Source organism: Asterias rubens, chromosome 4 (assembly GCF_902459465.1).
Source record: "Asterias rubens chromosome 4, eAstRub1.3, whole genome shotgun sequence".
Taxonomy (NCBI): Eukaryota; Metazoa; Echinodermata; class Asteroidea; order Forcipulatida; family Asteriidae; genus Asterias; species Asterias rubens.
Genome location: NC_047065.1, coordinates 17,279,040 through 17,305,375, shown reverse-complemented (window position 1 = coordinate 17,305,375; position 26,336 = coordinate 17,279,040). Strand labels below are relative to the sequence as shown.

Sequence of the window (26,336 nt, the reverse complement as noted above, 5' to 3'; positions counted from 1 at the left end):
AAGATATGTGAAGCTCTTCCCAAATGTAAGACAACACAAGAATAAAACTGACTTAAATAGTATAATATTTTTGTATTTTAATGAACCTGTATCGGCACACAAGAATAGTATTTACATTAAACGTAATTATAAAAAAACAACACCTTTTATGTGAGTGACGAACGATGCTATCCTAGTTTCTAACAATATCGTATCAATGCGTGATAATCTATACTAGATAATCAATACAAGATAATCAATATTTGATTTTTGATACTACATAATTAACACTGGATAATCAAATGATATCAAGTCTAACCTAATTGTAAGAGATGTCACATGTCATTTTACAGTCACAATAGGTTAAATAATAAATATTATACACAGAATTATTACAATTTTTTATTTATTTGTTGTAAACTTGGTTGTATTGTGAACCCTGGTTATACAGCAGTTAAAGAATGAAAAAGCTTTGGACCTTCACGCCGGTGTCACATGCACTTATGTCCTCTTTGTAATACTATCCGGAGTACATTATTGCACAAGCCATCGTGTCCGCCCGGACGCTGCTGCATAATGCAAGTGTGTCCATCCAGACACATTTGCATATGCAGTTGTGTCCGCCCCAGTGCAAAACCGTCCTTGCAGTGAATTAAACGCCACTGGTCGACGGAAAATACGTTTGCCTTTTTTTTCATACAAGATAAGTACATGTGATGAATGTCATCGGAAACGTTCGGTCGCTGCAATCATTAAAAAAAGTGAATACAAATTTTTCATGCTCACATTGCGTAGGTTCAGTGCATGCCAGTCATGTACATGTCCACCAGACGAATTTTGCATAGCCCTGGACACGATTGCAAATGCAAAAGTGTCCGGAGCGGACAGTATTGCATGGCGGACACAATTGCATCTGACACCAGCCCCAAACAAAGATATTTGAGAGACTGTCATTATTCAGGGCTAGATGACTCAGTTGGTAGAACGCTGGCACGTTTATCTGGAGGTTGCAGGTTCAAATCCCACTCTAGTAAATGGATTGTTCAACCCTGAAGTGAATAATTTAAATTTTACCCAATCAGTATCCCCTTTGGTTTAATATTTTAACATTTAACATTTGAAAGTTTTTCTTAGTAAATTGAAATTAACTTAACTTTAAATGGATGATACTAATCTCAGATTTAAAATTAAACTGGAATTTGAAAAAACACTTCTTTTTCAAGTTTATGTTCTTTTTTATTTAAGGACTTTAACTTGCATCTAAATGCACACTAAGGAGATATGTTACAAAAACACTTTAAATGTTTACTATACAAACCCTATTCTATGTACAGTTATGAGTAAAGTTTGCTTGAAGATAAATTGCCTAATTGTGAAACACATTTTTTTAAGGTAGGGTAAGAGTAAAGCCTGGTTCATACTTCATGCAACTGCGAAGCCAGTTTGACATCACAACTCTCCTTTCACAGCAATATTTGAAGAAGTATTCGCCGCGCATTTGTGACGTCAACATTTGCTTCACATTCACAGGAAGTATGAAACAGGCTTTTAGGGTTTGGATTAGGAAAATATGCTGTGTTGGAACATTATGGTGTCGGACTATAGGGGAGTTAAAACATGTGTGTAACCGGCTGCGACTGGTGTAATGTACCAATTTTGAGTTTTGGTTTTGTCCAATGGGAACTTTTGGGGGGTGGGTGGGGGAGGAATGACTCCCTCTGCCATATATCAGGCAGGGTTTATATCTACCAAGGACAAAACTAATTAACAATGTTACAATCGAAGATAAAATAGTACAAATTATGTTATAATCAAAGTTGTAATAGTACAAAATATGATCTTAAGTTCTATGATTACAATGACTCAGCCTAAACGTAAGATTTTTCTAAACAATTTGACATACAATATTGCACCTTGGTAATTTCATAGGATTAATGTGAGATTAGATTTTCAAAGACTACAATATAAGATTGTGGAAGGTTTTTTTTTTAGTATGAAAAGGGTTTTGGGAAATTTGTAAAGACAAAACTTTCTATTTTCTATTCTAAAAACAAGATATTAAAAGGTTTTGACACCCTATGTAGATCAAGATTTTTGGCCATGACATTAATCCCTACTCAATGTGAATGAAGACGTATGTAACATAAATTACCTGTAGAAGTTTCAGCTTTATTAGTCATCAATTTATTTTGAGAGAAAAAAGGTAACAAAATCACAGAGCAATGTTTTGTGAGTTGTATAAATCCGTTGTACATGCTCAAATTATTTTAGTGAAATTGTTTTACTCTTTTTCGCAAAAACTACCGCACCCAAGCAAGCAATATTTCAAGGGAAGCTTTCTTCCATTATTATCTTTGACCAAAAGTCACTACTCGAGACGATCAGCGGTGCAACAACTCTGCAAAAATTCAAGGATCACCTACTTAAAATTGAGTTGGCTGATCTACATAATTGTAACAAAAATGAATGTGTACCGCCTCCTTGCATCGCGCGATCTGTACGGGATAGTCACACTAGGCATTTGTACAGTACTAAACAGATGCAGATGCAGATCTTTAGTAAGTTTAAAAGGAGTGCGAGCACTTACACCAATTGAAACTGAGATATTGCAGCATAACGGAATTTACAGTGATTTTGCCCACACGATGGCGTGTGTGAACACGATTTATGTGCTGCAGCGAAATTTTAAAAAGCTGGCTTATTTTGTATCGACTTGGCCATTGATGCAAACAAACACCATAGAGTGTATAGGGAGGTAAAATAAGATCAAATTGTAACATCAAATTCAGTTTTACTCACGCTTAAAAAAAAAAAATATACTCATCATCTATACTTGGTATTCAGTTCTTTTTAAATGGTGTTTGAAGCTTTGCATGGTGTAAAGAATAAGAAGTAGAGTATACACCGGCTCTTTTCAGAGCCAACACGTCTCAAAAGAGATATCATACATGGTTGTATCTGCAAGTGTAATTTTATAATTTATAGTTACTTCCAGTTGGGATTTCACATGTATTTTCAGGGCTTGAATTTGGGGTTAAAAGTGACACCTCTTGCTTGATTGTCTCGACATGTCTCGACGTGTCTTAAAGGAGTCCACCAGCGTACTCATCCTCCTCCTCATCCTCCTCCCCATCTTGTCCTCCTGATGCACCCCCGGCAGTCTTCTTGGGCCGACTTCCTCCACCACCCGGTACACGAAGTGACCTAGCAAGCTTCACATACTAGATGGGATAGAGGTTGACAACAAATTAGTTCTTACTTCGCTCTTGAGGGGGCACAGTAATTTTCTTCGCCAGGAGGACTTTCATTTTGAGTTTCAGTTTGTTGTGGAATCTTGCATAGGGCACCACAGCCAAAACACAGGGCCCAATTTTCATGGCTCTGCTTAGAGTATTAACCAGAAGTCGGCGCTTATCATAGCGTACTTCGCGGGTTAGCGGGTAATTTTGGCTTGTTTGCGTGCATGCTCTAAGTTACTAGGCATTCTACGTTTACAAGGCTAGCGTAGAAAATTTATGATTCCGTGCCAATTGAAAATTGTGATCGTAAGTGCAAAATTCAGCGGTTAGCAGAGCCATGAAATTGGACCCTGGGCACCACAGCAATTGCTGCAGGTGCCGAGGATTATCTCAAAGCCTAATCTACTTTAAGAGGCAACTCCAACTTTCATTTAAAATATTTACGTACATCATTATCCAGATAGGTGAAGTAGGGCATCAAGAGGACCTTGTTGATGGCTTCTTGATCCTGTTGGTCAAAGCCTTCCAGAAGCTCCTCTAGAAGCACTGAACATTCATCCATGGCGTACCCATCAACGCTATATCAATCAAAGGTTCAGATCAAATATAAATCTGATTAGAAATGAAGCACCATGGATCGATTTTTCAAAGAGTTAGGACTAGTCCTAGGAGATGTTATAAGCTTAAGGCTAGTCCTAAGTTAGGACGAGTCGTCCTAACTCCAGATAAGACTAGTTTAAAAATCTTTGTGAAATCCACCCCAGGCCTGATATTTGGTCCTTGACCTACTTGTTCATAAAGTGTTGGGTTTAGTAGGCTTTTTATTTTTTATTTTTTTCCAAAGGCAATAAAAAAAATCAGGACAAGAGATACAGGGTTATAGGGCTTTTGAGGGCTCCATTTTTGAACTAAGAAACTCCTCATTTTACAAAAAAATATTTCTGACAAAGGTATACATATTTACCTCATGGCTACCTGGCAGACTTTGCTAGCAGCAACGAAGTCATTACGGTGTAGATGGATAAGTACAGTCACAGCTATTAACTGAAAACAGAGTCAGGGATATGAGTCATTGAACAGTATAAAGAGGAATTTTGTTTTGTGCTGGACAAAAGGTAAAATCCAATGATGTTTGATTCAATATCAACAAAATTCATGAATGAATTGAAATACTCTCTGTCTAAAACATAAAGATCATTATTGTGGAACATTTGGTTAAAAAAAAAAAAAAAAATATGGAACATAGTGGCGATATATACCATTTTAAAATGAGGTAAGAACCTTATTTTTTCCAAATTTTTATAAAGACTCTTTTGGAAAATGAACGGTTGATGAAACTGAATCTGACCTCGGAGCCGCTGTTTAAATCTGATCTGAACTCAATTTCACACAACACCAAGACTCATCTTAAGACGACTTGTACATTTCACCATAATAATATACAATAACAAACGAGACTTATAAAGCGCATTTTAAAAAGACATTTATGAGTGAAAAGAGAATAGATGTGTTTTTAATTTACTCTTGAATGTCTGGAGTGTGTTGGTGTTTCGAATATGACTTGGTGCGAGGGATTGTTAGATTCTGGCTGGAGCCGAGCCTACTCCGGCCATAGTGATTTGTATTATGACAACACATTCTGCTTAGCCGTAAATTAAGATTGATACACAGCTGGGGCTCGAATTTAGGGAGAAAATCCACAAGACTGTAGGACTTGTAGCTCAGAGTCTTTATCGGGGGAGGATTTTATTCTAAGCTGAGAAAGACCCTGATCATTAGGACTTCAGACATTAAACCTACCTTATAAACAGCTCCTAAGTTCTCCACAATGTCGTACAGATTTCTTGTTTTTTCAAGTAGTTGGAGAGCCTTGTCAAAGTCTCTTGCCTTGACTGAGAGTCTAGCTGCTTTACTCAACAACTCCACAGCTTGTCTTAACCTTTCCTCATTCTAAATGGGAAACATCAAGTTAATTAATATGAGAGTGTAAGCATTCATTCAATAGTGTTTACACAGTGGACACCTATGGTAATTGTCAAAGACCAGTCTTCTCGCTGAAGTTCCAAGAAAGTAATGGAAAAAGTAAATAAAAATACTTGTCACACGAAGTTGTGTGGTCTCAGATGCTTGATTTCGGAACCTCAAAATCTAGACCGATCCAGTAGGGTCCGCCCACAACGCACGTATGAGCAAGAACACGTGGGGCGCTTCAATGCCTTCCTGTACAACTATGTTGCGCGCACCAAGATACGCGCCACATGTCGGACCTTATTTGTCGGACCTTCGTTGCAATGTGATTGGTCAATACGCAATGGGGCGGAGCTTAATGGATTGGTCTATTTTAAAGGTCTCGAAATCAAATTCAAATATTTTAGTGGAAAATTACTTCTTTCTCGAAAACTACATCACGCCAGAGGGAGCCGTTTCTCACACTGTTTAATACCATCAACAGCTCTCCATATATGCTAACAATTATTTTGAGTAATTACCAATAGTGTCCAGTGTCTTTAACGGTGTAGCCTCCAAATGCTACGGACGGATGATAAAATGGTGACCTCTAATGCTCAGAATATTTATTTGACTTAAACTATTTGTGATTGCGGCTGTACATGTAAATATGTTACATGTATGTATTTATCTAAGCTGTCCAGGGTCAACTAAAAATGTCAAAAGTTTACCTTAATATGACAGAAATTATACCAGTCACAAATGGTACATGCAGAATGCTATTTCGGAAGATAACATTATTCTGGTAAGCAAATTGATATCGTGCTTAGCTATTTTTTTTGTTACTTAAAGACAGTGGACACTATTGGTAATTGTCGAAGACCAGTCTTTTCACTTGGTGTATCTAAGCATATGCATAAAATAACAAACCTGTGAAAATTTGAACTCATTTGGTCGTCAAAGTTGCGAGACATGAATGAAATAAAAAACACCCTTGTCACACGAAGTTGTGTGCTTTCAGATGCTTGATTTCGAGACCTCAAATTCTAAACTTGAGATCTCGAAAGCAAATTTGTTGAAAATTACTTATTTCTCGAAAACTACATCACTTCAGATGGAGCCGTTTCTCAGAATGTTTTATACTATTAACTTCTCCCCATTACTCGTTACCAAGTGAGGTTTTATGTTGATAATTACTTTGAGTCAGTAATTACTAATAGTGTTCACTGCCTTTAAGCAGCTCTATAAAGTTGGGCCTTGACATAACCACGACGATTTACAGGATATTTTTCCAGCAACCATTTATGACAGTTTACCTCTGCTATTTCACTGGCTGAGATGTACAGGTTGCAGGCTTCAGAGGCATTTATCGTCTCGATCATTCTATTAATAAAAGGACAATGAAACCTTCTTAGTTACAATCTTAATCATCAAGAACTCATGTCATCGTTAGGGATTTTATAAACAAAATAATAATAACAATAAAATAAACAGAATCCATCAACAAACAAGTAAATAAATAAATAAATTTTATAATAAGAAAAAAATTGAAAGGAGAAGAAACTACAAAATATTTATCATTCTATCAATAAAAGGACAATGAATTGTTCTTAATTACAATCTTAATCAGCAAGAATTCATGTCGTTGTATGGGATTTTAGAAAAAGAAATAATAAAATCAACAAAATCCGTCAAAATAAATAAATTTCATAAATAAGAAAATACATTGAAAAGAGAAAAATTAAGAAAAAAACACTTTTTCTTCGACTGAAGCCTGGTTCACATTTCCTGCGAATGCAAAGCGAAATTTGAGGTCATAGCTCTTATTTCGCTGTGTGATTATTCGTTGCAAATTTGTGACATCTACATTTGTATCGCATTGAGTCAGAACTAATTGTGACTTACTTTGTCGTTCTTATTTTTGTCGTTCTTATGGTACAATGTACTTTTGCTGTATTTTGCTTACTCTTTTTAGCTTAATGTTTGTTAAAATACTGTACAGCGTTTTAATATCGAAGTCTTATACAGCGCACGTATCTACCAAACAAGGTACTCAAGGCGCTGAGTACATACAAACTTTCAGAAAGATAGGTAATTGCAGTGATAAATTTTGAGACCCAATTATTTAGCACCTTACAAGGGTTTACAAGGTGCTACGGGCGCATACAGCAGCCACAACCAGGAACACTGAGGCGAACCCCTGACAAGGGACGAAGCAATGGTTAAGTGTCTTGCTTAAGGACACAAGTGTCTGCTGATCGCTCGGCCACGACACTTCCATTAAAAATAAATTAATTTTGTTATTATTATTATTACTTTGCTGCTTTTTCTAGTGAGATTGCGGCTGTATCCCCAGTACCGTGCTCTCTGTACAGCATGGCGGCTCGTTTGATCAGATGCACTGCCTCCTCATACTCCTTCATATCCTAAGATTCAGAAGAAGAAAAAAAATGCACCCAGCTTCAAATTCCCTCAACAGACAAAATTTAAGGAACACTTCGTCTTGGATCGGTCGAGTTGGTCTTTGAAAAGTGTTTGTAACCGTTTGTTTCCTTTTACTTTGCAAACTAACACGGTCGGCCATTTATGGGAGTCAAATTTGACTCCCATAAATGGCCGACCGTGTTAGTCGACGAGCCGAAAGGAAAACTACGCAATTTCGAGTGATATTTGTGTGGATCATTATATTCTAATTTTAAAATATCTTTCTTATCATATGCATTTTATAACAAACGGTTACAAACGCTTCTCAAAGATTTCCCAAGTTCTGTGAAAAAAGAAATCTCAGGCAAAAGGTGGCAAAGGTCAATGGTTTGAATCCAACCCAAGTAAACATGCCTGTGATTTCTTTTCAAAGAACTCGGAAAAGTAACGAGTACACAGTGCAAACATCAGTGCAAGGGTAAAACCAAAAATTAATACTCTTTATCCCAGATGCAAATTTAGCATCTGTTAAATCCCTCAACGACCATTCTTCTAGAATATTAGAGTTTTATTGAAAAACTTGAATTCTTTTAAGGTGGATTGTGATGAATGCTCGCTATAGTTCATGGCCCGATGTCCTAAAATTACTTACGCAGAAAATGTCGTTTACAAAGTTTCTGCTGAGCAAAAAAAAATCAGGACACCAGTCACAGATTGTACATTTGACATAGTATTTTGGCTGGTAACTTTATTTTGGTAAGCATAGTTTTGTCGTGCTAAGCTGCTTTTTGCTGCTTGAAGGGAAGGTACCATTTGGTAATTACGCAAAACAAATATTAACTTTAAAACCGACTTGGTAATGAGCATTGGAGAGCTGTTGATAGTATAAAACATTGTGAGAAACGACTCCCTCTGAAGTAGCATAGATTTTGAAAAAGAGGTAATATCTCACTAAAATAATAAAAGACTTCTAGCCAAAAGTTGTTTATTCCTATCTGAAAGCACACAAATTTGTCCAACAAGGGTGTTTTTTTCTCTCATTTCTCGGAACTTCGATGACCAATTTAGCTCAAATGTTCACAGGCTTATTATTTTATGCTTATGCTGGGATACACAAAGTGAAAAGACTGTTCTTAGACGATAACCAAACGTGTACCTTCCCTTTAAGCAGCTCTATATTAAATTTGACCCAGCGTAGAAGTTGTGAGTTTGGAGCTTCTTGAGGGAAACTCCAATCATTTGTCATCTTACCTTTAATGCGACGGCTGCCTGCTCATATGCTTTGCCTGCATGGAACAATCTGAATCAATGCGTTAAGTGACAAACAAAAACTTAACTAATGGAATAATATAATTTAAACTAGTTAATGGCAGGGATCTTCCATTTTTGTCCACTTCTATCTTGACAAGATAACTTTTTCAAAATCGCCGGCATATTTTTTCTTTGAGAGCAAATGACGCGACTACAACGTGTTCGAGAAGCAGGCATGCAAGGGTGCCTTTGGCTGCCAGCCACATCAACCCATTAAGACCATGGAGCACAGCCAAGATCAAAAGTGTTTGATTTTTCCCGAGGGAGGAAAACTGGAAGGTCTGGAAAACCCTTGTGGCACAGCAGAGAACCAATGCACAACTCAACACACACACACATTATTATGGCCCTGGCCGGGAATCGAACCGGGGTGACCTTGGTGAGAGGCGAGGGCTTTACTCACAAGCCAACCATGCCACCCAATGATATTTGGCCCTTAGAAAAAAGTAGCAATAGTTTGATGAGTACTAGGGATGACCTACATCGGAAAACAGACTTTTACATTATCTTGCCTGCAAGTAAACCTTTTTAGTAACAAAAATTATCCCTAATGAAATCCATCATGCTGGCAGATAAAAATAGATTGCTCCCCACTGCCTGGCATTTCCTTTATATAGACGGATTGGCCGCCATCTTTGATGTAACAATGGAAGAATGCAAGTGTGTACGCGCTACGCCCGACTCTCAGCCAGTGATGGCTCTTCACGCGAACACATTTCATGAAGGATGGCGGCCAATGACGCTTGTTCGTCTATTGTTCATTGACTAATGTTTATTATTTCTAAATATTATACTCTATGTATTGACGCAATTTAGCCATTGGCTATAAGTTCAATTTTAATAAACCATCAATAATAATGATAAATAAAAAAATATTCCCAACCACATTGCTGTTTTGAACCACATTTTGAATTCCAAATGTGGTGCACCAGTTGGTCCTACAGTCATTCAGGCCTAGAATGGGAGACTTTCAGAACGCTTGGTGGCAGCAGACTTATCAGGTAAAACCCATTGCTCTTACGAATGTGCGCACACTCAGAACTACGTAAACAATGGAAATTTACCTGGTAAGTCTGCTGCCACCTAGCGTTCCAAAGGCTCCTATTACTTGAAGGCCACAGAGCCGATGACCTCCGTTGTTCCTGGTCTTTACCTTGTTGCGCCTTATTTTCCAATGATTTTTTAAAATTTAAAGCCTTTTCGTTTTAAAGATAAAATTCCAGGCCTAATCATAACACCAAAACTTTTGAATCCACTGCAAACATTTTAAAACCTAACAAGTTAACAATCAAAGGATACGCCTTGCATTGTCGATGGCAATCTGCTGCCTTCATATACATCTCCTTAGCTTTCTCATATGTCTTGGCATGTCGGTAGCAGAGGCCTGTTTCAAATAAAGAAAAGAAGAAATCACTCAATAGTTTGTTTGTTAGATTTATAACTTTCAATATTAAGTTACTTATTGTGTGTTTGTAATGAAACAAGAGGAAAGACAAAAAACAAGACATTCAGCAACTGGGTTACTGATCAGCTGTGTTTAGTTATTACCAAAAACCAAAACAAAAACACCACAGGAATAATGATTTTCCTTGATGTTTGGCTGAATTGATTGTAAACGACTTCAGAGAATTGTTTTTATTTTGGTCTCATAAGATCCAAACTTATCAATGTACTTTCAAGTACATTGATAAGTTTGGACGAATTTGGTTGTGTCTGTTTTTCTTCGTTTTTGTTTTGTTTTTATTTTGCTTTTGGTTTTACTGCGCCTTGAACACATAGCAGAGTGGATATGTGCGCATTACAATTCCTATTGTTATTATTATTATTTTTTATTATTACATCATTATCTTATGAGACCAAAGAAACATGTTTCTAAATATAGCATTCAAGCAAATACCATATCAGCCCCATAAATCGATCCAATCCACTCCGTATCATGGCCCCAGCATGTCTGATATAAAAATCTTTCCCTTTTTTTAAAAAAAAAAACCCCATCTGCAACGATCTGCCTCATGAAACTAAACAATCTAATGCTTTCGAAGTTGTAGATAGCCCTGCGCGCCTGGGTTTGTTCAAACAAGCATCACACATTCTGGGTAAAATTCAAATGAATTTGAGTGTGAACTTTCTGAATGATCTTAACAATTTGCTTGGTTTTTTAAGCATACACACCCAATCTCATAATTAGTTGGGTTCCTTCAATTGTTGTAGCAACTGATCGCACCATTATTGATAATGCAGGTCACTGCTTTCGTGCCAAAGACCAGGTCATTCCTGACGTGTTATACTGGAGACTGCCGTGCCCTAATAGAGGACCTCGACCACTCAACTACATCGACGTGATCGGGAGAGATACAGAGGCTGAAATCGTGGACCTTCCAAACATGATGAGGGATAAACACCTCTGGCGTGACGTTGTGCATGGAATCTCGGTTGCGACCGCTAAATGATGATGAGTATTATTGATAAATGATAAATGGGAACCCGACAAAAAAAAGTGAAAGATTTGTATTTCGATGGTGATGGGGCCAAGGATACGGACTGCATCGGACCAATTAATGGGGCTAATTTAATATGAATTGAGTGTAAGTCTGTTACATTTCTGTAAAACATTTATTTGTTCAACCTTGCCAATGTACACCTTGTCAGCCTCGGGCTCATGCAGATCACAACAAATTTCTTTCCTTACCTGCTTTTTCATACTCATGAGCAGCACCGTCAAAATCAGCCTTCCATTTTGTCCAGGAAGTTTTTATGCTAAAAAAAAATGTAATGATACAACATTATCATTTAGTAAACATGGCATTTCTACTATTGGTTTATATACGTTTACATTTACGTTTGTTTACTCAGCAGAATCTACAAGTCTGGACGTAAAGCTAAGGGTGGTTGGTCGATGCTCAAGCAGTAGGAAATTACAAGTGCCTCCAGGCTTACAAAAGAGCCTGAAGAACAAAGTGCTATACAAGTAATATAAATGAATGGTGGCAATACAACTGTGCGGGACATCGGTGCAAGTAAAAACAGATTCCACTGCTCAATCAAAGATTAGCAGCTACTCCTTTCCGGAAGGCAATCACAGATGGAGCAGTGAGGACAATCCCAGGGAGGGTGTTCCACATTGAGACAGTCCAGGGGAAGAAGGAGAATCCGTAAAGCTGGGTGCGGCTTGTGATGAGTTGGAACTTGTTTGGGTGGTAGGATCTTGTGCTGCTGGGAGGCATTGGTGTGACTGCAGGATCTATGGCGACTATGTATGTTATAGTGGATTTTGTATATTGATCACTAGATCTTGTTGGTGTTTTTTTTTAGACTGGGGTTTTCAGTCCCTTGCTTGAGGGCCACACCAAGGTTTGCCTTTCACTTTTTGAGTGTGTGACCCCGTGCCCTGTTGGTCTTAGAACTCAACTAGAATTTAGAAGAGTAGAAGGAAATCTCTGGGGATTTCCTCCATCCGAGTTCCAAATCTAAAACTCAAATGTATTCATTGTCTTTTTTCCCTTTCTCGTTTGGCTCAAGACTAAAGAAGCGTTGTGATATATATATCCAGATTCACCTGCAGATTGTAGTTGAATGATTACGGGCCAGTGTCGGTGAGAAATGAGGTCGAATGGACTTGTGTGGTTGCGACTTTTGGGTATTCAGACTTTTGGCTGGGGGGGAGCGGAGGTCATCGTTCCGTTGATTGACTTGAGAAAGAAGAGAGCGAAAGTTGGGAATCTTACGAGCTTCTAAACTACATAATGTTTAACAGAATATGTGCAGTTTTGTTTAGTGTCAGTTTTTGTCCTACTTGTTATACTCAAACCATTATTTTCATACCATTTTTCTGCCTGTCGGACGTGTTCTTCGGCCTCAGCTGTCTTCTTGTTTGTTGCCATTTTATCGAATGAAGTGCGCCCTCAATGGTCATCCAAGCCCAGGGGGGCGGGGTCGTTTTTGGAGGGGGCCACATGGGCCGCTTTTAGTACGTGACTCAACCATTGCTCCATGACTCAACCGAAAGTGACGTGGCCTATATGACGATGTACCCTATTTTACCCCAAAATATATTGGCAACTACTCTTGTTCCTCTGAATTGAATATAAATTTGACAATATGTGATAGTACTAAAGGGAAACGCCTCAAAACTGGCCCCTTAAAGCATAAAGCCATAGGACAATTTCGGAACAGAAAAAAAAAAATCAAAATAAAATCATAGATTTGCAAATAACTTACAGGGTTTACAGAAGGTAATCGTGAATTTCTTGAAATATTATTCCATGAAATGCTTCATCGAGAATTACGGATTTATTTTAAACACATGTCATGACACAGCGAAACGTGCGGAAACAAGAGTGGGTTTTCCCGTTATTTTCTCCCGACTCCAATGACCTATTGAGCCTAAATTTTCACAGGTTTGTTATTTTATATATAAGTTGTGATACACGAAGTGTGGGCCTTCGGACAGAACTATTTACCGAAAGTGTCCAATGGCTTGAAGGTGGTTGCCCATTTATTTAAACCAAAACAAGTTGCGGGGGGGGGGGGGGGGGGGGGGGGCACACACTACACTTATCAGTGATAAAACTGCAATAAATCAAACCCTTTTCAGTGAGTAATAATCAATACTTGTTTACTTTTCTTCAAGTATGTCAAGAATAGACAGATTTCAAAATGTATAGATAGATAGATCTGTGAAAAGGATCCAACAAAAAATGACAAAAGTGAAATTGTTAAAAGATAAATATAGGATAAATTTTCTCTACTAAAAACATTCTCTTTTACTGGTTTTCTAATCTAAAACCAACTTTAGAAGAATGTCTACAAACAATTTTAAAGTCCTTCCTATTCCAAAAAGGACAAAATGGTTTCCTCACCCATCTATAGGCACTGTTGGAAGCAGGATACACGGAACTAACGCTTCCGATTGTCTTACATCAATCAGATAGATCAAGACCCAAAAATGCCTCGCATAGTACATTGCTAATTTTTGCTAAGCAAATACATGTACACTCATTAACCTGATAATAAATCTTAAAGACATTACATTTATTTGATAAGTGCAATTATTGAGTAAATACAAAAATATGTATAATTTTTACATCTTCCCACAAAAATGTAATTTGGACAACCTTCAACAATGATATAAGTCACCATAGTAAGAGTTGTCTGGCCAAAAATAAATTATCAAAAAGACAATTCAATAAACTATCAAATTATGATGGTAACCCGCTGCTAAATTTATATAAAGGATTCAAACTGCCTCTAGCCACCGGGCAATTGGTGGCCGAGTAGGTTATTAGACACTGTTCTAGAATGCAAAGGTTGTGGGTTCGAATCCCACCTCAAGTAATTTGCTTGTAATTTTTTACCACAAAACTTGGGAAAGTAATGAGTTCACAGTGCTAACTCACGACAGTTTAAAACCAAATTAATACTGAAAATACCTTAAAGACACTGGACACTATTGGTAATTGTCAATGACCAGTCTTCTCACTTAGTTTATCTCAACATATGCATAGAAAAACAAACCTATACAAATTGGAGCTCAATTGGTCGTCGAAGTTGTGAGAGAATAATGGAAGAAAAAATGCCCTTGTTGCACAAGTTTTGTGCTTTAATGAGCTTGATTTCGAGACCTCAAAATCTAATTCTGAGGTCTCAAAATCAAATTCAAAACTTTCAGTAAGAAATTACTTCTTTCTCAGAAACTACGTTACTTCAGAGGGAGCCGTTTTCACAATGTTTTATACTATCAACAGCTCTCCATTACTCTTTACCAAGAAAGGTTCACTGCTAATAATTATTTGGAGTAATTACCAATATTGTCCACTGCCTTAATAAAGAAAAGCATAAGAAGGATATCAAACATAAAGAGTCGAAAAGAACCTGTTCCGATAAACAAAATAAGATGGGCAACGCAAACATGTTATGTGGTGTCATCAAGCAAAATGAGTTAGAAAGGAATAGACCGATCCACTGAGCTCCGCCCCATTGACAAATCACAACGCAACGAAGGTCCGACAAATAAGGTCTGACATGCGTGCGCGTATCTTGGCACGTACGGCAGAGTTGTGCAGAAAGGCATTGGATAACCCCACGTGTTCTTGCTCACACGTGAGTCGTAGGCAGAGCCTAATGGATCGGTCTATTATATTTACTCTGAAAACTCACTGATGATTAAGCTTACAACAGTAGCAATCTTCCTGAGAAATACTTCAACCTAAAATACTGTCAATGTCAAAGAAATAGCAATGGGGACTCCAAGGACGCTTGGTGGCAGCAGACTTACCAGGTAAAATCTATTGTTCTCGGTAAAGCGCATGCTCAGAACTATGTAAACATTGGACTTACCTGGTAAGTCTGCTGCCACCTAGCGTTCAAAAGTCTCCAATTGAAGTTTAAAAAAAATACCAGTAATTACTAGTCTTCATATAGTGCTCTATCTATGGCGTCTCAAAGTGCTTCACATATATTTTGTGTATACACATTTCTTGTTGATTACTTAGGACACCTTTTTATGTTGCACCTCTTGTATTATGGCTTGAAAGGTGTTGCAGTGCTTCCAGCAGCCACTTCAAGAAATATTGGGGCAAACCCCTTTACAGTGTAAATAGATTATTTTATGTGCATTACACATACATGGGACCAATGGTTTCAATACCATACTGTACTCATACCACTTCTTACTTGCCAAATGGCGACTTTAGTCCACCAAGCTCACGCATGAAAAAAAACTATTCAAGCCTGGGCACAAAGGCTACTTGTAATAAAGTTGTAGATTTGTCCATGATCACCCTCTATACCCCAAGCTTACAATATTGGAAAGAGAAAAATCTGATCTTTCCAATGACGGTAATGGAGTTGAAAGATCCGAAATGCCTAACACCTAAGGAATGAGAAATGGTTATGTATGAAAAAGCGTTTGAGATTACAGATCACACTGAGGAAAAAAAGACAGAGAGCTGAGACACAAAGCGCCATCTATCTGGTAGGCATTTCATGGATGGCTGGAATGTCGGCAGTGGGATCCTCTTCTCGGAGCCCTTCACTCTTTCTCTCTTTTCCGATCAGCTCAAGCAGAGCCTGAGCCTCCGGGTTCTTATCCAGCACACTCTTCTTTTCATCTTCGTCCTCCTCCTGGGAAGAAGGGAAACAAATAAATAAATGAATTTCCTAGCCACATTACAAACTAAACCATACTTATAGTAAAGACCGGTGGACAGACAGAGAGTCCAAAACAGAAGCAAGCCAACAAACTGATGAATCATAACTATGGTTTAAGAGAGATCTACCAACCTACATCTCAATCTCAACCATACTTAAGTTTAAGCCTAGCGAATTTTGGTGACATAACAATCTATCCCCTCAGCATGAAGCATTCGCACGAAGTATGAACCCGAGCTTTATAGCGAAGACCACCGGCAGACAGAAGGCCCCCACCACAGAAACCAACAAACCAAACAACCAACACCCCAACAAAACAACCAATCAACAAACAAACAAACAAACAAACAACCCCACCTTACCTGTTGTTTCTTTGGCAGTGGTCCAACATACCACATCTCAAACTCAACCATACAGACAGAAGGACCAACATACATGTAGAGATCAACCAACAGCCAACCAAACAACCAACCAACAAAAAACCCAACAACCCCAGCTTGCGTGTGGTTTCTTTTGCAGTGGTCCACCAACCCACATCTCAAACTCAACCATACTTATAGTAAAGACCGGAGGACAGACAGAAGGCCCCCAACACAGAAACCAACCAACCAACCAACAAACAAACAAACCACAGATAAACCAACAAACAAACACCCCAAAACCCCACCTTACCTGTGGTTTCTTTGGCAGTGGACCAACAGCCCACACTTCAACTGTTTCAATCGTGAAGTCCTCCTTGGATGATAACTGAGGGCTGTCATACGTGGTGCATTTAGGTCTGGCACGGCTATGCCCTTCACCAAACTCCTGATTTATCCACAGTCCAAAGTAGTCAAACTGGCCGCCCATACCCTGTATAGAAAACCCCCCCCCCCCCACAAAAATCCAGAAGTGATTAAAAGCCCACTGCCAATGAATTCTACTGTAAAAGGGTAGCGACGAGTTCTTGAACGGCCGTTGAAAATCGGCAAGTTTGTTGCCGTGTGATAAAGATCCGAGCCGAAGGCGCCTTTTTCCGCACGGCAACGATCCTCCGAGGTTTTAAACGGCTGCTTAAGAACGAGTCACTACTCTTTTTTTCCCATTCATAAATGCCCTTTTGTTAAAAAACGTAACAAAAATACAATCATAGACACTTTAACTCGAGGTTCGAAGGATTTTTTCCAAAAACTTTGTGAAGAATCTGTTTGATGCGCGTGGGTTGTGTGTACGCGTGCGCACGCTTAGAAATGAGGGCACACGCGCGTTGAAAAATAGATTACGCCCCGTTACTAATAACTATGAATTTCGTGAAAGCTTGCCAGCGCCAAAGCTTACAAGGTTCAAAGCCTGCTTATACATACATTTAGCTTTGGTTTTGAAAGCCCTGCTCTGCAATCTGGGGGTTCTATTTGGTTTTATCGCCATTTTCTTATGAATTTGATCTAAGTTATCAAATATAATATAAACAAAAAATAAATAAAAATAAACAAATAATAATAATAATATATATTTTTTCTAATTATTGTTTTTTTGGGGGGCTGAGGGTTTTAAAGAACAAACACCTGAGTTTCCAGTTCAAAACAGAGAAATCACATCCCCGCTCATTAATCTTTTTTAACCATCCAATCTCCTGTTAAATCCAACCCCATACATCTGCAAACACCATACTACATTACTGCCTAGGGATCATGTCTGCTGCCCTCTAGAGTCCCAATAAAATCTCTAATTTATGTCTTACCAGACCATTGGGCAGTGTCTGTTGGTCAATGTTGAGATACATGTAGTGGTCATTCTGCCCGCTGGGTTCATGGAAACCGACCTTGGGTGCCAGACTGAACAAGAAGCAGCTGCTCGAACCTGAAATGCAAAACCAACTTCTATAAAATCTTTAAAAAAGGAAGTTTTTCAAATGCTAATTTAAATATTATAAGCCATTTGCGTGCTAGATTTGAATATTGTCTGGTACAAAATGGTGCTTGATCACAAGTAACCACTTTAAAGATGCTATGTTAGATTTTTGCCTGATTTGACCCAACAATTTTGATTTAAAATTAGGTATTTCGATAGGGGTCGAGAAGGTTACAAGCTTTCATTTGAGCCATTGCTCGAAAAAGTCCGCCAATTATTAGTAGCAGTGAAATAAAGTGCTCAAAATTAGTTTTTGTCAGGATCCCAACAATATATCACGTGACCAATTCTTGTGTTTTATAAGAAATGTTTTAAACTTTTTTCATGGTTCCTGACCATTAAAAGTAAAAGTTAAACTTTTTTCGTTAGAGCGGGTGATCTTCTTTGAAATACCATTCACTAAACAAATCTATTTTTTAATGTTCGGGACCAAATATCTGACATTTGCTATGTCACACGATTCGGGGCAAACTTTTGCTTTAGTTAAGTAAGAGACGGTAAACACCCATACTCAATTCTGAATGGATGTATATCACACAATGGTACCAGGGTTTGCTCATCCTGGAGGTTGCTAAACAGAAGCTTGCCCTGAACCTGACATGCCTGACATCTGTATCTATAGTCTGAGGAATTCAAATGTAAGCAGTACATATTGACTAAGCGAGTCATTGTACCAGACATTATTTAAGTCTAACTCTCAAATGGCTTATTCTTTTTTCTCAGGATATGGAAAGACCAGTAACTGTTAACAGTTATGTTAAAGGTTGCTGACACTGTACTGGGATTAGTGTCAGGTTAATCAGCTTATCTACAATAAAAGGGATTAAGATGTCTGGAGTCCTAACACATGTTCAGAGCTGACTCAGGGTCAGCGCATCTGCAAAAACATCTTTCTAATTTCACAATTCAAGCAGGATTTGAAAACAAAGAAGTGCATTTAGGGGTCCTTTTAAACCGGTTGTTGGGACAATTTAAAACGGGAAAATCTGTTAAAGGGAGAAACTGTTGTCAATGAAAAAGTGCTTGTTATAACAGAAATATGGTTGGAAAGATTTGTTTAAAGTAGAATAAAATTATACACACAAATGTGTCTAACAATTGCAAGGTTTTCCTTTTACTTTGTGAAATAACATGGTCCACCATTTGTAAGTTCGCAAAGTAAAAAGAAAACCGTACAATTTCAAAGCATATTTGTGTGAATCATTATGTTTTACTGAAAACATCTTTCCAACCAAGGACCGCTTTCAAACGCTTTTGTATAATTCCCAAATCGCTCAATCAAAGGCATCGGTCTATTTAATCTTTGAAGCTCTCATTGATAACCTACCGACAAAACTAGGGCCAAGTTCCCAGCTCTGTGACGCAAAGCCCCCAAAGACATTCCCGTCTGTGTCTCGCACCAGCACAACCGTGGGACCCTTGTTTTTAATATGCGACAGCAAAGTGGCAAAGCTAGCGCCGTGGAGGTTGGATGAGAAACAGAAACGCCACTGGTCTTGAAGGTGCCGGGGTAGATGATGGTTGAGAATGAGTAGGGTAGGAATGTGGAGCTGGCTGCGTACTCGACGCCAGTCAATATCCAGACAGGCCGGTAAGCACGGCATGTGGAAAAGAACAGACGAGTCTGAGCAGTCATCAGATGATGCCGCCTGTGGGAGGATAAAAATATCAGGGAGGATAAGAATATCAGGCCGTATCAAAATTGGCGACTATAGCTACGACCACAAAGGGTATTGCTAAAGATGTCCAATACCCTGCTGCATGATGATGCGGAAATCCAACCTATATCAGTAGCTGTAGCTGTAGCCGCCAAATCGGACACGGCCCAAGGTCAAACCACTAATAATTTTTAAAACTTTTACCAAGTCATTTTCCCTAATGGTTTATACTTGATAAAAAGTAGCATCCTAAAAAAGGTGATCCCTTTCAATGTTCAAGTCCCACACAGGTAAATTTGTCTTTGTTTAACCCAAAATGTAAAAAAGAAAAAAATTCACTTTCAAAAAGAAACACAACCTTTGGATACACTAAGTGAGACCCCTGGTCTTTGACAATTACTGATACCAAAATTGCCAGTACCTTAAAATCCAGAATTTCAACACAAAGCAATAAACTCATTGGGGTACCCGTCGTGACAATCAAACCTTCATGAAATTTCGGCTGATAACCTGTTTTTACTAAGCAAGTTTTTTCTTTTGTTAGCAAGTTTTTTTAAAGCTTTAATTCAGAAAGTTTTGCCCTAGAATGGCAATGAACGTAATGGCAGTGAACTTACAGCAGCAGGTGTTTTAGAAGTGTCAACAAAGCAGAGATGAAACAAAGCCGTGAAGACTTTCTGCATGAGTGGAGTCTGTTGAAGCCAACGCTCAAACTCCTCCTTACTCACTGGTGAGCCCGTTGTCTTTCCTCCTAACAAATGTACATTGGAAAGTGAGGCATAAAATAACAAATCTGTGAACATTTGGACTCAGTTGATAATCAATTGGTGCGTTGGTTTAGCTTCCCTGGGTCTACCCCGCGGTGCTCACTCGGGTGAGCCCCTGACAAGAGCTAAACAAACGACCACTCACCGCTCTCGGAGTGACGTCGTTTACCTGGGGGCAGCCCCCAAGTGACCCACTCCACAAGCAGGGCACTGGTGGCTGCCCTGGGTGAGCCCCTGGAATGACGTCAAAAGCTATTTGAACGCACCGGGGCAGACTGGGGATGACCCAGGGAAGTTATACGAACGCACCCAAAGTTGCAAGAGAATAATGAAAGAAAAAACACCCCTGTTGCACAAGTTTGTGTGCTTTCAGATGCCTAACAAAGGCTTCAGGCCTGAAGTCTTATATTATTTGATTGAGAAATTACCTCTTTCTCAGATAATGCTCACAATGCTTTATACTATCAACAGCTGCTTCCCATTGCTCGTTACCAAGTAAGTATTTACGCTAACAATTCTTTTGAGCAATAGTGTGTAGTGCCTTCAAAGGCTCTGGGAACTTTTTGTTGGACATAAAACACAATGTCAACAGATTTACATTAAAGTCACACAAGTCACAAAAATAATTTTTGTCTCAGTGAGATAAAAATTACTTTAGTTTTACTCATATCTCAAAAACTACAGCACCTCAGCAAGTAATATTTTAAGGTCGGCTTTCTACTATCATTATCTTTAAACAGTGTAAGTTTAATGTTAATCTATGGACATTGTGTTTTGTGTTACAAGAAGTACCCAAATCCTGTAAGGAGTGAGAGGAAGAAACTGAAAGACTCAACAACTCTTACCAGCACTAAACATCCTCATGACCAGGTCGATGAAGTTCTTGTTGGATTCCGGTGTGCAGACTAAGTCCCAGTTCTTCATCTGATTACAGGTTTTTAACGCCTCTTCATAAGATTGTAGCAAGGAGCCTATGAGCTTCGACGAAAAAAAAAAAAGGCTTAACATAATTATTTAGGTTGAAGCGTGCCTGATGACTAGTCTTGATGCAAGACCATAAAAACATACGTCACATTGCAACTATACCACCGTATGGGGGAATTTTTTCAGGAAATTTCATGAAAGAGAACTTTAAATAACTGTTTTAAGCAAAAGCATTTCCGGCAAAACAATTTCAAGAGAAGTTTTCCACCATTACCATAACTATACCAAAGTTATGTGTAAGCCTTGGTGACTGGTGAAATTTACTACTCGACACTAGTCGCAAATCATTTTGGTGAAAAGATTAAAGGATTGTGTCACTGATGTCTGATTGTGTTTTGTAAGCAAATTATGTTGTTGTGAATAGTCGTGAGCAACACAGTTGAGTAGTCGCAAATCGACGAAGCAATCAATAGTCTTGACTTCGACACAAGTCGCCCAGGCTTAGCTATATGCAAATACTTAATTATTAACTACTCAAAAATAACAAAATGTTAGCATATATAAAGACTGGTGACACCCCCTCCACTCCCTCAAACAAAAAGATTAAATCACGACCCCTTACCTTTGACAGATGACCGACAGACACAGCGTTCGTGCCCTCGTCAGCAAACAGCGAAAACATCAATCCACTCTGTTGATCCACAGTCCCGTTCATCAAACAACCCATCGTCATGACAAACGCGTTCCGAGATATTTTGATCTCGTCTGGTATATTTTTGGCCTTCATCTCTTTGTGGAGTTTTAGAACGATGGAGGATGGGAGCTTTCCTCCGATGAAGCCCTGCACGTGGAGAAAACGTTATACAATGATGAGAAGTGCTAAAAGACCTTAGTGCCCTACACAGCTCAGCCACAACATGAACTCTGTGTAATAAAAATGGATCAATCGGGCAGGCCTGATACTTTATGGATGAAACAAAGGAGATTTCTTCCATGCTCCCTGGTCATTGCCACGGTGCCCTTGAAATGCTCCAGTTAATAATTTCCTCACATGGTGCCCTTTACCAAGGGGAAAATGCCTTGGTGCCCTTGCCCTTTCAAAAATGAAACATACATGCCAGACAGGGGCTTCCAACGTAGCGCTCAGGTCTGTCATTCAGTGACGCTCACAGCGCTTCAACATTTTTACCTGGTCACTGTGCCATTTCATTGAACTTCGACTGGTCCCAAGTGGACATTCGATAATCGCGCTGGAGTTTCGGCGATATCTCAATTACCCAAAATATTATCAGGTTAATTTTATTTTATACAACTACATTTACAAAGGATTAAAACAATCAAACAGTTTGTAAAACTAAAGGTTAAAGAAACACATTGCCTTTTTACCTCGTCGACTAACATGGTCGAAAAGAAAAACCGTGCAATTTTGAGTAATACTTGTGTGGATCATCATATTCTACGTTTAAAACATGCATTTCATAACAAACGGTTACAAACGCTTTATATAGACCAACTCGTCCCATCCTAGGCAAAGCGTTCCTTTAACAATGCCTTTTAAGTTTTAGGGAGAACTATGCTAGAATGAATAAAACTATAGACAACAAGACCTATGTTTACGTTCAAACTGCCCTCTGTTGACAAAACACTGTATACATGTACATGCATTTAAGTTACGTTGTACGTCATGTTTCGCCGGGCAAAAATACGCGTAGTCATGGTAAGATTGCATACACTTTCTAGCTGGCTGCAAAAGGTTTTGCCCGACAGTATGCGCACGAATCGTGTTATGATCTTCGAGTGACGTCAGAGGTCACATCGTCTATACATAAACTATACAAAGTGCCATCACAAATTATAGATGCCTTCTGCAACATGAAATAAAGTATTGGGAGTTTTGTGGTTTGTGTTTCCGAGTTACCTGAAGCTGTGGTAGTGTGAAACCATCCTCCACTTTGTTAGGTTGACATATTTTCCTGAACGTTTGGTTGAGTTCTTCAAGTTCATGCTCTGAGAGGAGACTTGATGAAGATCCCTTCCCTTGTGTCCCTTTCGTCACTTCCTGGTCTTTGGCTGATGAGCTGGGGGACTGTCCCATGCTGTTGCGAGGCCGGACTACTTCGCTTCAATGTTCTTCCAAATATAAAAAGGCGTTTATTACCTGGTGCCTTTTGTTGGTGAAGTCAAATCTTTTTATGTTCAACTATACCTGAAAACAAAATGTACATTTTCGATTAAACAGTTCACAAAACTCTTTTGGGAACAAGGTTATTAAATAATTATTATTATCAATGTTTTTTTTTTTTTTTTTTTTTTTTTGGAGGGGGGTTATTATACACATATTGACTGGCAACGAGGTAACTAGTATACGTCTATTCCCACGAGGGACTTTGAGTGACCAGAAGAGTGACCTACATGTGTATTTCGCGAGGCCGAAGGCCGAGGGAAATAGGCCCCTCTTCTGGTCACTCACAGGCCCGAGGGGGAATAGACGTACACTAGTTACCGAATTGTGCCAGTCAATATGTGTTTTATAACACAGCTCGGTCTTAAAATGTCAAATAAGAACAGAAAAAGGAATTGTGTAGTTTGTTCACGGTTCAAGTCAAGAGAGGGCGCTGTTACCGCGGGCACTATTTGCAAAGACTAGTGCCCGCTCTGGTACTATTCCCGCAAAACACGCGCGCGCGATCACTAGCCTATATTAGTTCATCCCACGTGACCGTGTTTCAGCCAACCAGAATACAGAAAAAGCAAGAGGTGTGTTATAAACTTGCTTAAGGCAGGAAGGTAGGTAGCTAGGTAAGGGGTTGCACCAAACAGGGCCCAATTTCATGGCTCTGCTTACTGCTGAATTCTGCGCTTACCATCACTATTCTCTGCTTACGTGCAAGCTGTGTAGCGAGAATGTGTAAGCGAGAATGCCTAGTACAATGTAAGTTGGAGTACACAAGCACACAAGCCAAAATTCACTGCCTCCGTATTTCATGGGGTAGTAGGAAACTTTTGCTTGTGCGTGTGCTAGCTGAAAAATAGTTCTGAATCCTGCCACCCTCGTTTATATGAAATAATCCATCTTAACTAATTTACTTCTAATAAAATAGACCTTTTGGTAAAAAAGGAATGAGCAAGTGGTACATGGACTTGGAATTATTTCCAGTTGCCTGTTGTAGACTATAATACACTGCTGATGCTTAAAATCGATTGATTGTCTGTTTGTTTGTTGAGATGATCTTCCAATCAAGGGAACTCGGCAAACTCCCACAAGGGGTACTCCAGCATCCCCTTGTGTACTCCTAGAACTATTTCGGTTTCGTCCGGCGATCGTCTCCCGTAACGGGAGACGATTGCCGGACAAAACCGAAATAGTTCGTCCGGCGATCGTCTCCCGTAACGGGAGACGATCGCCGGACGAAACCGAAATAGTTCTAGGAGTACACAAGGGGATGCTGGCAACTGCCAATCTCGCTTAAATTGTGTCAATTCTTGCTGTAGTATATATACTATTACTTAGATTTAGAACTGAGCCCAGGTCATGCGGGTTGGACTCCTCTGTTGCATGGTTGTATACACTTTTTTATACAGTTTTACTACTATCAGTAGCACTTAACTGACCACGTCCTACTCCTAATCCTAGAACTGTTTTGAGTTAGTTCCGCTATCGTCTCCCGTAACGTAACGAGACGATATAGTGGAACGAAACCGAAACAGTTCTAGGAGTCTAGGAGTACCAGAAATTAGAAAACCACCTAGCCTAGCAATATGCCTGGGGCAGGGCCCATGCCTCTGTCATTGTTGCTTAAAAATGTATCAATCCAATTAATATTGTTTTACTTTATTAAAAATAACATACTCATAGCCCATCTATAACTTAAGAAGAGCACCTCCATCCATAGTAGATATACTATAATTATAGAGTTACTAAAGTAAAGCATGGAGGTAGAAATAGTTCATAGTTCTACCTCCATGAATCATGATGAGTCAAGGTAAGGTCTAAAAAACTGGATGAAAACAATAACAATCTTTCCGATCCAAAGACACCATCATTCGTGCTGACTTACCAATTATATTATTATAGACAGAACGCCTTTCCTGTCACAGTGTCACTGTCAGGCAGTCTGCTGTCGGCGTTTGTCTTGTTTGTTTATTTTTGACTTCGATTTGTTTAATGAAAATATTATTTATTATTAGTTGTTATTACCAAGCCAAACGCTCAAAAACCCAACCAAGGTCAACGACTATCGCTTTCGATCACCTGACTGCTGCATCGCATGCGACGCCGACTGATGATGACCCGACTGCTGACTGTCGTCGACCAGTCAACATCTGGTAGGGCGCAATCTTTGAAGTTGTCCTTTTTTGAAATTCGCGCAAAACAATTTGATCGTTCGCGCAAAATCATAATGTTGTCGTTCTGCTCCAGATTTTATTTCTATGGTCATCATGCACGCAGATGCAAAATGGCAAAAGATAATTGGAACTAACTTGACAAGCCAATAAATAACCTGATCAAAGCACTCTCACCGCCTTAACATTGATACAATCCTTAACAAAATGGGGATGCATAATAAGAAGACAAAACTAAGAATAGAACTTCAATATGGCTCCCCAAAACCATGCCAAAACTATGCTCAATAATTATGTGTCCGCGCACCAAACTAAAACTACACTTTCGGGTCCGTTCAATATGGCTCCACCAACTACACGTTGCCATGATTGAAAGTTTAGTTGGGGGAGCCATTATTGAACGTGTAGTTGGGAGAGCCATTTTATAGGAAAGGTTTTAAACTTTTATAATGGTGGTCCACGTGTTTCTAACCAACAGTCTCACTCAAATTGCGTGTGGAAAGATGCTCGCCAGTGGTTGTGTACCCTACTCCAGGAATGGCCGGTGACATCAACTTCCAGCCATTTGGCACTTCACACTAAATTTGCTCTATAGAAAAACCCCAAAATGCGAACAGACAGTACAAAACTAAAACACATTCTTGGAAAAAGAGTAACTTCCACCAAGGCGTAGTAAAGGCACTCATTGACCAGGTGGACATTGA

General features: G+C 39.0%; 2 protein-coding genes across 3 annotated transcripts; both read right to left on the bottom strand.

Moving 5' to 3' along the window:
- Nucleotides 1–2,996: 2,996 nt before the first annotated feature.
- On the bottom strand, nucleotides 2,997–12,789 carry LOC117289420 (gamma-soluble NSF attachment protein-like). Its single transcript, XM_033770540.1, has 10 exons — nucleotides 12,723–12,789; nucleotides 11,590–11,657; nucleotides 10,200–10,284; nucleotides 8,841–8,889; nucleotides 7,482–7,591; nucleotides 6,482–6,548; nucleotides 5,019–5,168; nucleotides 4,183–4,262; nucleotides 3,667–3,796; nucleotides 2,997–3,200 (listed from the first exon to the last, which is right to left on the bottom strand). The coding sequence occupies exons 1-10, from the start codon at nucleotides 12,779–12,781 to the stop codon at nucleotides 3,063–3,065; spliced, it is 936 nt and encodes a 311-aa protein (XP_033626431.1). The 5' UTR covers nucleotides 12,782–12,789; the 3' UTR covers nucleotides 2,997–3,062.
- Nucleotides 12,790–15,741: 2,952 nt separating this feature from the next.
- Nucleotides 15,742–25,563, bottom strand: LOC117289639 (MTOR-associated protein MEAK7-like). Of its 2 annotated transcripts, none has more exons than XM_033770849.1 (9): nucleotides 25,347–25,563; nucleotides 23,207–23,494; nucleotides 21,911–22,129; nucleotides 21,210–21,342; nucleotides 20,215–20,348; nucleotides 19,267–19,588; nucleotides 17,770–17,888; nucleotides 16,722–16,901; nucleotides 15,742–16,022 (listed from the first exon to the last, which is right to left on the bottom strand). In XM_033770849.1, exons 2-9 carry the CDS (start codon nucleotides 23,381–23,383, stop codon nucleotides 15,867–15,869), a joined length of 1,440 nt encoding a protein of 479 aa, XP_033626740.1. In that variant the 5' UTR covers nucleotides 23,384–23,494; nucleotides 25,347–25,563; the 3' UTR covers nucleotides 15,742–15,866. The 2 variants fall into 2 exon arrangements, with proteins under 2 accessions (XP_033626740.1, XP_033626741.1); XM_033770850.1 differs by having other exon boundaries at nucleotides 23,207–23,418.
- Between the last annotated feature and the right edge of the window lie 773 nt (nucleotides 25,564–26,336).